The sequence below is a fragment of the Xenopus tropicalis genome, chromosome 8 (genome assembly GCF_000004195.4).
Source record: "Xenopus tropicalis strain Nigerian chromosome 8, UCB_Xtro_10.0, whole genome shotgun sequence".
Taxonomy (NCBI): Eukaryota; Metazoa; Chordata; class Amphibia; order Anura; family Pipidae; genus Xenopus; species Xenopus tropicalis.
This window is the reverse complement of record NC_030684.2, coordinates 88,217,514-88,233,613: the sequence shown is the minus strand read 5'-3', so window position 1 is coordinate 88,233,613 and position 16,100 is coordinate 88,217,514. Positions and strand designations below refer to the sequence as shown.

General features: G+C 38.4%; 1 protein-coding gene across 1 annotated transcript in view; it reads right to left on the bottom strand.

Moving 5' to 3' along the window:
• Positions 1-16,100, bottom strand: part of ppp4r4 (protein phosphatase 4, regulatory subunit 4) — a 64,950-nt gene that overhangs the window by 24,982 nt on the left and 23,868 nt on the right. Inside the window, exons 3-7 of the mRNA XM_002933213.5 lie at positions 10,304-10,406; positions 8,089-8,236; positions 6,197-6,270; positions 2,076-2,182; positions 1,335-1,442 (exon numbers count right to left, since the gene is read on the bottom strand). Coding sequence (XP_002933259.3) covers positions 1,335-1,442; positions 2,076-2,182; positions 6,197-6,270; positions 8,089-8,236; positions 10,304-10,406 — 540 coding nt within the window. The remainder of the gene's footprint in view (positions 1-1,334; positions 1,443-2,075; positions 2,183-6,196; positions 6,271-8,088; positions 8,237-10,303; positions 10,407-16,100) is intronic.

Here is a 16,100-nt window from a genome sequence, read left to right as displayed (position 1 = left end):
GTGGGTTTAAATGTAAAGTTCTGTATATATATATATATATATATATTATATAAGTATATAAACATATACATACATTAAAAAGAAGGAAGGTGCGTTTGTTTTCTTTTATACAGTAACCATTATGGGTATGTCCTAACTGATATATTGACAAATTTAAGACATTTAAAAAAAAAACAAAAAAAAAACAATTGTTTCTTTAATGCATACTTAAGCACATTCATTTTACAAGAAATTATATTAATGAAGTGATCAGAAACCTAGACTTTAGGATTGCAGTGGTTGTGATTTGCTTAGATTTCACTAAAGCATATGATATAATGAAGGTGCTGTTACTCCTTCCAGGCCAAGATGGCAGCTTATTGGCCCATGTATGGGGTCCCCAGGAGGGACTGCCTAACCAATATCTGGATGAAAAATCAGTCACATATCTGTCTGCAGATTTAAAAATCGTGTGGGGCAAGGATTGCAACGGTACTTTGATGCCGTCCTTATTTGACGGGTCCCCGTGACTGTATGATCCAATTGTTATATCTGCCTAAATTGACAAATGAGCAGATCTCAGCTATATATGGGGTACCTACCAACAGGCGATTAGGCATATTGACTAAATAACATACTACAATTCAAAGCACAGTTTAGTTCCCAGCCCTTCGAAAGAGCTCTTAATACCCCCGGTAGTGCTTCATTCCCCAAAATATATCTCCTTGGCAAAAATGTAGCTGCTATAATGTAGCAGGCATAAACACAAGCCGTGTCCTCACAAAGGCCACAAGCTCAGAGACTCGCTCACTGTGCGCATGCACGCCACTTAATATGGCCACCCCCACTTGCAGGTGCCCTTTAAGCTTGACCTGGGACTATAAAGACAACAACCTTTTTAATCTGTTTTCACAGTGGTGTACAGAGAAGAAAAGAAACAATTCAAAAGGTCTACTTTCCTTCTGTTTCCATCAACCAATTTGGTTGCCTCTGAGACTTTTACTGGTCTCAGAAATGCCCTTTTTATTGTCAGTTTTTACTTCTCATTGCTCATAGCCTCATTACTTTTCCAATTATTCCATATTACCCAGTAAACCTGAATTAATTACATTCTCATTTTCTCTTAACAATTTTAATGCTAACCTTTCAAAGTGTTGGAGATAAATTTGACAGTTTAATTAGCTGGCCACACACCTAAAGAAATGTTTGAGAGGTCACCAAACTACATCTTTGTGCAATTTGGCCTTCCTGGCAGTCATGGCCTTCCTGGAAGTCATGTTAGACCATAATGCAGCCTGTAGATTTTATTACAAAGGAAAGACATGCATGCTGCAGTTCATGTATACTATACTCACCCTATACCTTGAGCAATGAATTCAAGCTGCCGGCACATGCATGATCGCACTTCATACTCTACATCCTGGCAGAGGGATTTCACCAGTGGGAGTATCTCTCTTTTTATTCTGCAAGCAACACAGCTTTATTTAATGCACAAAAACTCATGTTACTAAATAAACAAGTGCACTCAAGTAACAAACCTTTTTTATAATCTCAAATTAAAAACAATTCTAAAATACATGAAGTGTTACACCAATCACTGAAATAAACTATTGCACATACTATAATATAGTTTGTGTAATTGTTAGGGCAGCACCTTTAAACTATTAGGTATACATATGAATGGAGCCAGATTTATTTGTGAGTTTGACACAATACAAACCCATTACAAACACAATACAAACCCACCAGGTGGGCTATATGAACCAGGTACTTGCCAGTCCATATATGTTGTAGAAAATAATTTAAAACAATACCGTGGAACCATAGCAGCAGCATTACTATATGGAAATCAGACCCAGGAACCCTGCTGAGAGTAGGGCCTGCAATGCTCTATTGGTGCAGGGGGGGGTTCATCTAGTGCTAATGTCCATCATAAGATGTCAGAATGCTCTATGTTTCCCTCCAGTTCTTTTGATAACTACTTCCCACCCTATATCCAAGACATACAAAATTCCAAAATACCATCTTGTAAATGTCGTAATAATGAAACAAGGTAATAGGGGAGGAGTATAGAAAAATACAAAGGTGTAACTTACACATGAACTTCAAACTTGCTTGCAAGTTTTCCCAAGATTTTACAGCTAGCTAAACGAGATTGCAAAGTCTGGGAAAGCTGGGCTTTTGAAACAAGTGGATTTAATATCTATAAAAAATACAGAGACATACATGAACAAATCATAATGGTTAGAACAAACCATAGCAGGCAAGACAAGGTAAAAAAAAATAAATAAACACATAGGTTATCCAATGCAGCCCCAGCAAAAGTCTACTTTTACATGACTCCGTTGGGGTTATATCCAGTGCTGTGGTTTAGCAGAAAACTGTCCTTCTTACTGTACAAATCTAGCTGATAGATTTTTTTCAGTTTCAATAAAGTAAGCAGAGCACTGTCTGCAAAAAGGCAATAGTATGTAGTATGAAAGAAATTCAACACAGACCCAGCAGCAGTGTCAGAGGATACCAGTGTTGTTGTTCTGTTTATTGATTATAATTTGAAAAAGGCTTTACTTTTAAAATACAAACCATAAACTGAATTTACAATAGCACCTGGATGTAACACAGCACTGTACACCAGGAGAAGGATAAATACATTAAACTATGTTTTAGTGAGTCGTGAATGACATCACTAAGCACCAATTATAACTGAAGACATAACTAAGCACTGTTTATAAGAATATAATTTACAGGATATTCATGGCTCTAGGTGTATTATATACAGATACAGACAAGCACAGATTATATAATAAGAGAATAATGTACTCCCTATTGTATATTATATTGTACTGTATATTATAAGTTCCATGAACATATAAAAGAAAGAGGGCAAAGGCTGAATACTTTTATACAGGTCATGGAAGTAGGTGGGCTGGAGGGAGACTTAGAGGCTCATTTATCAAAGTATGATCGCTTCCGAATACAAAAAAATCGTTTTTTTTTTTCAAGTTTTCGTACTGTGCGTATTTTTTGGGACTTTTTCGTTAATTTGCGCAACTTTTTCATACTTTGCGACAAAAAGCGAGACAAAATCGTATTTGTCGCGCAGAGTATGACAGTTTTGGATTCATTCAAGCTTCAGTATCGTGACTTTCCTTGGGCCAGGTTGGAGCTGCAGAGTGCCATTTATTCCTATGGGAGACTTTCCTTGGGCCAGGTTGGAGCTGCAGAGTGCCATTGAGCCCTATGGGAGACTTTCCTTGGGCCAGGTTGGAGCTGCAGAGTGCCATTGAGTCCTATGAGAGGCTTCCAAAATCATGCACTGAAGGATCAAAGTCAGAAAGGTTTTCCCGTCATTTACGATCATTCGGATATGAAAATTTTGTGGCTTTCGGATTGCCAATAAGATCTTATCATGACTAATACGATTTTTTCGTAAGCATTTTCGTATTATTTGCGATCATTAAAAATTATCATATCTAATCCGAATTTTACCCATTTCAGGATTCGAACTCGTACTTTGATGAATCAGCCCCTTAGGGTCTAGTCTACTCTTTCCAAGAGTGCAAAGTAATCAGCTTGAAAAAGGAACTAGAATGTTCTGAAAGCTTGCTATGGTTATCTTAGTTAGCCAATACAGGTATCACCTTTATACCACTTTTGTTATTTATTTAAAAAGGGGTTACCCTGTAACACTCTTTCCAACACATTGCTGTCAAATTAACAGGCCTATAGTTTTATAGCAGGATCCCTTTTTGAATAATTACACCACGTTAGGAGTTCACCAATCTCTATGTACTATGCAAGGCCTCAAAATATCAGGAAAGTTAAATAAAGAGGTTTGGTAATCACAAAGCTAAGCTCTTTTGGTACTCTGGAAAGAATACCATCCAGTCCTGGATTTTCGTCAGCTTTCTGGTGTTCTAGTCTCCTTTGAATTTCCTCCTGCAGTCATCCATCAACAGTAATATTATTAGAATTGGGTCTAACAAGGAAGCCTTCATTAGCTGGTTCCACAGTTGTGTAAACAGATAAAAAATAACAGTTCAGAATCTCTGTTTTTTTCCTGCTCTCTTCACTTCGCTATGATACTATGGGTCACACCACTTCTTCCTTAAAGGGACAGTAACACCAAAAAATGAAAGTGTATAAAAGTAATTACTATATAATGTAATGCTGTCCTGTACTGGTACAACTGGTGTGTTTTCCTTAGAAAGACTACTATAGTTTATATAAATAAAGCTTCTGTGTAGCCCCGGGGGCAGCCATTTACAGGAGAAAAGGCACAGGTTACTTTGCAGATAACAGATAAAACCCCATTATATTCTACAAAGCTTATCTGTTATCTGCTATGTGCCTGTGCCTTTTCTCCTTTTTCCCAGCTTCGATGGCTGCCCCCGTGTTGACATAGCAGCTTATTTATATAAACTATAGTAGTGTTTCTGTTGCAAACTTACCAGTTTTACCAGCGCAGGGCAACTGTACATTATATTTTAATTACTTTAAAACACTTTCATTTTTTGGTGTTACTGTTCCTTTAATGTTTTTTTATTATTTACATATTTTAATATTAGTAATATTTTGGATTCATTTTTCATTTTGTCTAACACAATAAGCAGCAATTATCTATTTTGTTGTTATTTGTGGCAGCAAATATAAAGTGTATGACGTGCTAACCGCCACAATGATTTTACATTTAAAAGACAAGAAAAGTCTAAGTCACTTGGGGGTGCCAAAATGTTAGGCACCCCCAAGTGACTTAAATCGCTTACCTTGTACCCTGGGCTGGTGCTTCCTTCTTCCCTATTCGCGCTGCAGCCAATTGTCCGGGACAGGCGCATGCGCAATAGAGTGAAAAGCTGACTCCTCTGTTCAAAGTTCGGCTTTTCACTCTACTGCGCATGTGCGCGCACGCGATACAGGAAGAAGGAAGCGCTACAGCTACCCCGGGCTGGTGCTGTTCTCTCCCAACAGGGGCACAATAGGTGATCAAACTCAGTGTGAAAAGCAAGAGCATCATGCTGCAGCTTTAGTTGTTTATTTTGTTCCTTGGAAAAAGTGTCCCTGTTCATAGACCCTGACTGCAGCTACTTTCTCAAGAATGTCCAGGTTTTTTGGCTCACGTACCCTGTGATTCTGCTATAAGAGAGGTGCAGTTTGACAGTGGCAGGAATGTGACAGCGGCAACAAAGTATAACATGCTAAAATATTTATATTCTGCTTGTTATTAAATGAAACTATGTGACCGTATGCTGAAGGGGGAATCATCAAAAAGTATGTTTGCCTAAATAACAAAATTGTGCCACAAGCTTTGCATGCCGGGCTTTTGTTGGTGTCCTCAAATTTTACTTCGGAAATCTGTAACCTTAATGTAATGTCAAAATAAAATAAGTAAAGCAGCAAGAGATAAAAGCCAATGGTCTTAAAGACTTGCACATAATATTACAAATAAGCAGAAATGTAAATAATTCCAACAGTGAATCAACTGAAAGTTTATATTATTTGTCAATTTAAAGAAGATAAACACTTCTAATATATTAGGTATATTTCTATTTGTGTCAAATAAAAAAATGCTTTGAATTATCATGTTCCAGATAAATCTGTAAGACTTCATTCCAGTTGCCCCTAGCATAACAAACATCACTTCAGAAGGTGAATGCATCCCAGTCTGCTAAATACAGAAATGATTTAACATTTTTTATTTTTTACTGGAAACCCACAAATTGTCCATTTGTGCAACTAAATACAGTACACCCTCTGTATCTGAAAGCCTGCATGAGTTAGCACAAACAAAATCATTCATTTATGGGCCTAAATTGGTCTCTTGGCAACTTCACTCTGTCTGCCTTGAAAAATGTACTTCATAAGTACTGTATAAAGACACAAAAAGCTTATTTGCAATGCAGATGCCTCCTGCGAAAACTTCCTGTTGCCAAGGAGCAACCTTAAGTGTAATTAGAAAGTTTTAGCCAAAGAGACAATTATAAATTGTTGTATTTCATTGGAATAGAATTCCAAACTTCCTGCTGAGCTAACATACAATAAAAAGTAAACACAACCCCCAATTGCTATTTGAAGACATCACTGATGTGTCCATGCATTGGTTTATTCATTTTTACACAGAAATATTAAGTAGGGATTATTGTATCTCATTAATAACATATATATAAAATAACCATGTTATTCTCTCTTAGTTAAAACAGTAGGCCGTTTCTAACATTACCTCATGCCTGATGGTCTCCTTTGGTGAAACTTCTATAACTGCAAGAAGGGTATCCAGCCATGCATTGCTAACCCCTGTCTCACAAAGACACACAAGAGAAACAAAAAGGAATTAAAGACAGGCACAACACCAATATTGGTAATCAAGCGGGCTTGATTGGTTAAAGTGCGCTCATGAAAAATGGCTTCAAACCACTAGTATTGAAGGATACTAGCCCCTACTGAACAAATATGCAGTTTTGAATGAAAAGCAGTACTTTGGTCATAATATATGTTGTGCTTGTTGACATCATTCAACTAGCAGAACACTGGATTTTCAAGGGCTATGGATTGTTTTAACATCTCTTCTACAATACATGAGACCCAAGTGAATGGATTCCAACTGGTCATTATCTGCAAGGAATTTATATGCTCTTCCATTTCTGCCCATGTTTCCCCTATCCAAACCACACCATTTGTATTGTATATATCCCCTCCATTTGCCAGGACAATCACATTGTCTTTAAACCAATAGCAGCTTTCACCCAGGCAAATATTTTCCTACTATTAACCTTTTACCAACTGGAGTGGCTGTTCACTGATTAGGGGGTTTACATTTCCTTTAAGATAGGTGTACTTTTAGCATACTTGTATCAATCAGTCAAAGGAGAGTTTGTGTCACTAAAAAGCTGGCAGGTTGGGTGCTAGTCAGACTTCAAAGCAGAACATCAGCAGTTCATACAGCAAACTGTAAGGGGCAGATTTAGCAAAATGTGGCAAAAAAATCACCCACTTTCTATATATTACTATGCAATTATTAGAAGCATATTTATCAGTGGGTGAAAGTTAAAATTCACCATTTGATAAATACACTTCTAAAAATCCTATAGGAATTAACAGAAAGTGGCTGAATTCAGGCCCAGATTTGTGGGCAGGCCACAGAGGGACAGTGCTAGGGCAGCGGAAATCTGGGGACAGCATGCCACTTGTTGGTTGCAGCTGCAACTTTTGGAAGTGCACACTCTGGTATGTGTTTGGATATGCTCTAATAAAAAACAGATGAAAGGGATGGAACACTGCAAGAGGGTACAGTATACTGGAGATGTAGTTTGCACTTGCAGTAGGAGAAGATGGGGAGTAGAGGTAGAGGTAGAGGTGCGGAGCACAAAAAAGCATGGTCTGCTGGTTAGGTAAAAAGGATGCATAGTGGGGTTCACATTTTTTTATTGGCAGTGAGTCAAGAATAGTGCTGAAAGATTATATAGAACTTTATGATCTAAAAGACCGGGAATTTGAGGAAATTGAAACAGGCCCAAATACCAGCGAGTTGCCCAAAGTAGTGCATAGAGGGCCTAGATAGGGAATGAGGATGAGATTTAGGGGAGGATCTTTATTTATTATTATTACTATTATTTATATAGCGCCATCACTTTACGCAGCGCTTTACAGAATAGAGGGGTACAAAAGACAACACTTAACATGTACATATAAACAATTCACAAAAATGGTTTGCGGTTACATTGGATGAGGATCGGAGACACTAGGGGGAGGGCCCTGCTCGCAAGAGCTTACATTCTAAAAGGGAGGGGTGAGACATAAGGTCAGGGTAACTAGCATGGCGTTGGAGTTCATGCAGGTGTGTAAAGTGACAGTAGGTGCAGAGTGAGAGGTGAAAACCAGTGGTTAGTGAATGTTTGGGGGGTTTAGGTTATAGGCTTGAGTGAAAAGGTGCGTTTTAAGAGACCGTTTAAAGGCTTGGGGAGTCTGGCAGTGCCTAATGGGACTGAATCATTGCTAGATATGCATATCTTCATTTATGTTTGTCATCATTATGAGCTATTTTGCATAATAACAGTACATTTTTTAAACAGTAATACATATCATTGCAATTTAAAAACATAATGTGGACCTCACCAGTGTCTCTGTGCTCCAGATTCTGTAAAATGATTTGCAGGAAGGAGTGGCAATATGAATGGATTGATACTGATTCTTCTTGTAAAATAGCCAGGAAAGAATAAGCCGCTGTTAGCTGCATCTCCACTCCTGCAACATGGAGAACCTCCTGTCAACAAGGGAATAATGTAATGGGATAACATTAGTAGCACTGTTTATAAATCACAAGTTTTAACAGAAAACTCAAAAAGGGGTGGTTTTGAGGCATAAAATCACAAGTTTTAACAGAAAACTCAAAAAGGGGTGGTTTTGAGGCATTGTGCACCTTAAATGCCACTGTAATGCCAGAGGCAGAATGATGTCTGCAGTACAGGTACAAGGGGGCTACACAAGGTGCCTTACTGTTGTTCTGATCATTTGTGTAAACAGCACAAATGACTGGAATAGCACTGGTAACTTCGTGCATAGGCAGATCGGATCATAATTGCTCCTATGCAGGTTGTCGAATTAAGCACTGCATCAATGCAAATATGCTTTCTTTTGATCTGATTTTAGTCAGATATTGGTCATTAATGGCCAGTCTTTTTGCACCACATATGGGCCAATAAGTGTCTGATTTGGTCTGGAAGCTGCACCTTGTACCATACTCTGGATTCAGCACAAGGTACAGGCTCTACTGCAATCTCCTGATGCAAGTGCGCTCTCTAACTGTACACTAAAGAATGTGATTTTGTGCCCCTTAGTGCTCTAGCACTTGCAGCAGGGGATTTCATATGTCATATATAACCCCTCTTAATGGAGAAGCAAAGTTAAAAAAAACTAGAAGGTTCCAGTGATTATAACTGCTAACCTGATACCCTGGGCCGGTGCTCCTGTTAGCAGAAAACTGCACCTGTGAATGATGTCACAAAAGGGGCAGGGTGAGCACGCGTCTATAAATTAGAGAGCCTTAAGAGGAAGCCGGCAGTGTTAGGTCACAGGCGGGGAGGGCGAGAGTAAGAAGAGGGTCCTGCAGGAACCCGCACATCCCTACTGCCCAGGTACTTCTGTATGAGCACCACAGAGCCATCTTCTTCCACTTCTTCTGTTGCCTTAAAGTTTGGCTTTTCATTTTACTGTGAATGTGTATTTGTGGACAAGAAGCAGGAAGCAAAGTAGATAACGTGTACTGCTGTTCCCTGGAATGGTATAATCAGGCATGATTATAACCACTGTGGAATGTCTAACATTTGGCACCCCCAGTGACTTTAACTTCCTTCTCCTTTAAGTTTGAAAATGCAAGTTTGCACAGTAACTTTTCTGGTCAAATAGATACATGTAGCTGCTCCGCCACAGCTGAAATGGTGTAGTGCCAGTCTGGGGGGGGGGGGGGGGGGGGGTTCTGTATAGGATCTGCCTCCCCAAGCACCTAGGTGCGTGTATGATAAATATGTCCTTGATATTGATTGCAAAATGCACAGATTTGCTTTATCTGCTTTGCTTTGGACAGATAAAAGGATGGAGGTAAAGCACGTGCTAGTTCTGTGTTGCCCAATGTTCTCATATACATGCCAAATGGATGTCTCAATACAGTCAGTTTCATTTTTCAAAACCGAGCACATCTGCACATGGAAACCTGTGGCAGCCACTTCAATATTTGTTCTTAATGCTCTATGTCAAGCTAACTGAAAAATGCTAATCATTTAGGAGTTGCTGCCCAATTATAAATTTGCCAGTGCTGATAAACAGTCTCCAGTAGGACTACTATCTGGATTGGCCATCAATGATCTTATGGGATCATAAGATGGTCTGCCAAAAGAGTTATTACAATGCCACAACCATAAACTTATTTCATAAATGTTCTTCATAGCACAGATTTTCCAGCAGCTGGCACCTTTTAAAAATCTGTATGTGTAATTTGCATTGGCTATTGTGGTTGCTGCGACAATATTAGATCCTCTCATCAATAGAAAATGATAAACTACATTTTGTTTTCATGCTGACCTAATTAAATGAATTGTGTGTGGTGTGTACTAGATACAATATGCATCTAGTCTGTTCTTCAAATTGTACATTTATCTATATTAGTATTTTGGGCTTGTTAAAGTAGAAACAGCATAGCTTTACATTTTAAACCAAGTCTATTTCATCAGATAATTTTAAATTAAGCTAAATGTATCAATATCTATATTATTATGCTGATCATCCTGGAGAAAAGAGAATGGAACAGAATGAGTACTGTTTGTACCAAACTTACTCTGACTTTTGGCACCACCCTCCGCAATGTATCTGTAGGACTCTGACGTATTAAGATTGGTAGATTGGCAACAACACTTGTCCCCTGAATATCTTGGCCAGAACTGCAATGATATATAATAAATTAAATGCACAGTAAGAGGTAAAAAAAAAAATCTCAAAAAGTGAACACTCAAAGAGAATAATTGGAGCACAAAATTTCGTTATTAAAAGTATATTATCTATAGCACAGCAAATGTATGAGAAGAGTATAATCCAAAAATTCTTTTGTGTGAAATATTCATTAAGATGATACTGTTGCTAGTGATAATGCTAATGCATGTACTGTATTACATTTTCTGATTAGCATGCAGACCCAAGAGAGTAGCTTCACATTACAGCACATTTATAATGAAAATAGCAGAAACTGAGTATGAAGAACAGCAGCAACTCCTTGGCTGCACATGTGCTCCTTAGGGTGAAGACACACAGAGCTACTAGTAGCTGCTACTTGTTGTGGCTACTGAAATAGACAATTTACTAATAGTCATCTACTGATTATTGTCTCTACGTGTGTTTTAGAGGCAATTTTCAGTATTGACTATGGCAGGGTATTTTCTAGAGTTTAGCAGCCATGAAAAAGTAGCTGCTACTTTTAGCTCAGTGTGCCTTCACCCTTAGGGTTTTGATATCAGATTGATGTCTTGCTACAGTATGTATAATATATATATATATATACACAGTGGTGGGCCAACCACTGACAGCACTGAGGTGAGCCGCAATAAACGATGCCTCGCCTCCCGCAAGGTAACAAACATGAGGGGGGCACTGAACCCGAAAACACCCCCTCTGCATGCTGGTCACATTCATGTATAAAAATTTTGGCGCACCTCAACTGCCACTTGTGTGTGATACAAATTTTCCCCTCGAGAGGCAGAACTGGGGGTAGGCAGAAAAGGTATGTGCAACCCCTCACAATAAATATAAATATATATATATATACACACATATAGACACATATTTTAACCACTGTTGCATTTGTTTTTCCAGGTCACTTACCTTGTGAAAAGATCCAAACATCAGTTGAAATGTTTAAACTGTTATATTTTAAGCTCATTGTTCAATCTAAAAGGAAAGTGCTGGGCATGTTTACATTTGTATGCAGGTATTATTACATGCAACATATGCATAAATGTGTATGTTAAGGATTACAACCATCATTGCGATATTTTCACTAAATATATTTATTTAAATATCATCTTAATAATTGTCTGTTAATGGAATAATAAATATTCCAACACACAATAACTTTTTAGAGGGAAATAAAAAGCTTTTTTAAAAGTCTAATTATACTTATGCATTATACCTCTAAGTCCTAAATGTCACATTTTGATCTTTGATTTTGATTCTTAGTTTGCAAAGTAGATAAACTTTCATCTACAGGTCCTTTTAAAATGAATCAATTTTTTCAGTTGTCAAGGTAACGGTGTTTCTAAAATAATCTTAACACAGCCTGGCCATTTCCGATGTATACTAAATCAAATCTATATTTGTCTGCAAAAGCATGAGGGTTTATCAAACACTTAATGGAGGGAAATTGATTTATAAGTATGCATTGTCACTGTGGCTAACAGATGTGTACTTCCAAAGCAACAGAGCATCTTCTTAGTGTTTTATATTTGGTTTTGCATTACTTGAAGGGAATATTGACAAAGCCCCCACAAAAATCTGCAATGTACAAAAAGAAACTGGCAATACTAAAACACAGACGTGCCATCTTTTGTCTCCTTTTAGAAAGTTATTAAACCTTAGAGATACCCATTATAAAGGCATGCCTCTTAGTAAGGGTGCATAGCATTGAAAAATTAATAATCATAGGAGCAATGCCCTTCAGTGTGGTTCACTGGTCAGCACTAAAGAAAAAAAAAAACCAGAATAAATAACGGCTCATTGATCTTTATGGCTTTTCTACAGAGGGACCAAAGTAGTCTCTGAACTCAGAACGCTGTCCCAAAGGGTACTAAACTACAAGGATTCAAGAACCTACATTAAAAGGCACCACATTTATGAATGGATGCAGACTACCCAAAGGTTTACTTGAGGAGGGAAACCTCCTGTCACGCTCTATTGACTTTATAAGAGAGAGAGAATAAATGTTGAGCTATTAAAGATCCAAATATTACTAATACCTGCAAAATCCAACTTCGAAAACCAAAACCATTCCATCTTTTGCATTAGTATATTAGTTCATCCTGATTTTTTCTGTTTTAGATAAAAACAAAATTAAATTCCAAGCAGTTTTTATGAGGGTAGCCTTACAACAGTTTTCACTGATTATTTTGTACCATTTCAAACAGAAAAATGCCATCCAAGTGGATAAGGCCTACTGATTATGAAAAGATACACACAATCAATGATTCCAAGCAATTTTTATTAGTAGTAGTATTTATATAGTGCCATGATCTTCCTCAGAGCTTTACAATATAGGGCCTACTATAGTGTGTAAGCAACCGGTGATGTTGCCTATAGCACTATGGGACTAGTGTTTTGTATCTATTCCATACTCAATAACCAAAAGTAGAGTTCTGGCATTTATGTTAGACATCTGGTCACTACAGTCTTTATTAGATTCCATTTTACCCAGTTCCATTTTTAAACTGAACTGTTCCTTTTAAAGCCCTTTTTCATATTTTGCTATTGACTTGGTTAACTGAATGAAAAAATGACATGCTAGTCACATGCATTTTAGTATCTGCAACTAAATATGTTTGGTTAAAGTTAATTTGCAATAGTTTTATTGCATTTAAGGGATTAAGCCTCACATATAATGGAATCATACACTGTTGACAGTATAAATGAAATGAATGCGCATTATGAGATCGTCAGGGCTCTGAAAACCTCAAAAAAGGCAAAACAAAATGTAATTCCACAACAAGCCTCTTTTGTGCAAGGAGAGATACTTTGCGGAAGGTAGTGCAGAGCTTTCAACCTCCGGCATTGAGGGACCAGGGGATCTAAAGCATGACAGCTCTTGTAGTGCTACCCAGGTTAAGAGGGAAGGGACATATTGAAGAGGACTAAACTGTGCAACTTTATACTGCATTTATTTATTCCATCCAGAGTTATGTGCGGGGCTGTGATATTTAAAGGACTGCGCTCAGCCCCAGATTTCTCATTCCCCCGTTCCCCCTCAGGATTGTGCAAGCGAAGCACTGGAGACAGGACATGCTTAGGTTTTCTGCGCGTCCTGTTCCCAGTGCTCCGCATGCAAGCAAATTTATGTGTGGCGGAGCAGCATTCTGCCCCTAAATTTGTGCCACCCTAGGCCGGGCCTTTGTGACCTTGCCACAAATCCGGGACTGACTGTGCTAGTTAAGAGTATTTTTCTGCCAGTGAGACAGATAGACCCCCAGGAGTCCCCATTTCATGATTTACTAATTGTACTAGATGCTGTTGCATATTTACATTTCGGTATAATGTCTTTATCCCTCAGTGCCCACTAGGTGGAGGCACTGCACAGTAAAATTCAATTTTCCCAGTATTTTCCACATAAGAAGATGCCAGGTCTGCCACAGGTAACACACCAGGTCATACTGAGTGTGATCCTATCCTACAGGAGTGTGCCAAGAAAATATACATATATAACATATGTTATAACTAGATGATGACATCATTCCCCACTTTTCCCGCCACTGAATGTTTATTAGACACTGGTTTTGCTGTTTGAGTCACTTTGGGCTAGTAATATAGCCGAAACGTTAGTCTCCTCAATAAACACCAGATTAATTCTATAAGTCCTGTGAATGTGGATCTCTTCGTTGCTGTATCTAATTCTACACCTGGACCTGCACCCAGGCTGTTGTGACCCGATTGACGTGAGTGCTGGCTCTCTCCTGATGTGTGTATATATATATATATATATATATATATATATATATATATATATATATGAGTTTTAACCTTGAAAGCAAGAAAGTTTCAGATAGACCAGACTACTTCATTGTGTTTAATTCAGCCATAGGGTTATAGTAAGCACAAGGGTGTTTTGCAACAGCTTTGTAGGAATGTAAAAAGAAAAAACCCTCAGATTCACTCCCTATTGATTGCAGTGCAAATAATCTGGGCACCTGGATGCTATTAGTTGCCCTAGCAACATAAAGCCAGGAATCATGCCGTCACAGCCATGCCTGCCCTGAAAGTCTCTCCGAAAACAAGTATAGGTATTTTTAAGTAACCACTGCATCTTTTTAGTAATAATGTAATATTTTTAAAATTCAGACTAAATTAATACCATGTCAAAACAAAGTTCGTTAGTTTCCGATCCTTAGCGTCAGGTGATTTTAGTTTTGTGTCTTGTTGCCCAAGCCTTTGTCAGCTCTTGGTCTGCCCGACCTAAAGAGTCCATCACAGCTGCTTATTTATCTGTAGCTGAAACCATGCTGAGACATTTTCATTTGCTAGTCAAAGAAGAAATATCCTCCCCCCCCCCCCCAAAAAAAAAAACTAAAAGCAAACCAGTGTGCTCATTCTGCATGTCGTGGAGAAGCTAGGAAGTTTAATGCACTGGAGCACAGGCACAAGAAGAGGTGTGGAGTTGATGATTAAAATGTAAGATACAGAACAGAAATACAGTTTGTGAAGGTGAACTGCCCCTTTAAAAGAAATCCATATGCTCATAAGTTCCAACAGAAAGTATATTATGTAATATTCAGAAATATTTATTTCTATTTCCATTTTATAAGAACACAGAATAACAAAAAGATTGACAGCAGTACAAAAGCACTACTGGGTATAATAATAAGCATTACAGGAAAAGACACACAAAGACAGCAATATTATTTGAGTTTGTTAATTTTCTTTATATGTAACAAACAGGTGGGCAGGAAAAAAATCTTGTACAGTATAAGTGCTGCGGGTAGGAAGAGGAGAGGACTAAAAGGAGACTGTATGCTTTAGCCTTCTTTTTCAGCTGTATGAGATATTTGAACATGGAGAGACCTTGAGGTTTGGTGAGCAGCAGCAGCAGGTATCACATAAGTAAAGTGTATGAAGCGTGCATTGATATTTACCATCGTGACAACACATTGACTCTCAAGGACTCTTAAAGTGGACCTGTCACCCAGACATAAAAAGCTGTATAATAAAAGTCCTTTTCTAATTAAACATGAAACCCAAAATAATTTTTTTATTACCACATCCATACCCATTATAAAAGCATTTTAAATTCCCAGCTGTCAATCATATAATGCCTGCCCCGCCTCTATGCCTTAGGCATAGAGGTGGGGCAGACATTTACTTTCACTTTCAATTCAGAACTTCTTAGATGTTGCTGCACCCCTCACATTCCCCCTCTCTCCTCACCATCTAATTGTGTAACCAGTGCATGGATATGGGCATCAGGTCCCCCCACACTGGCACAGAAACAAGATTTTGGCAGGATGCAATGCCTGCTTTGATAACAGTGTCCACAAAATGGCCCCTGCCTGCTTGCTGCTATTGTGAATTCCAAGGCTGAAGAAGATAAGATTAAAATAATTCGGGCTCTGGTACACGGGGAGATTAGTCGCCCGCGGCAAAACTCCCTGCTCGCGGGCGACTAATCTCCCCGAGTTGCCTTCCCCCTGCCATCCCACCAGCGAACATGTAAGTCGCCGGCGGGATGGCAGACGCCAACAATGAAAGGTTAATATAAATTAAAAGTAAGTCTAAAGGCATTCTTTTTAAGTACTTACTGCATATCTAAATTCCCAGATCCCTGCTTGCTTCTCTGAGATATGGTGCTGGCAGCCTACAGCAGTGTGAAGACTACAGTGACATCA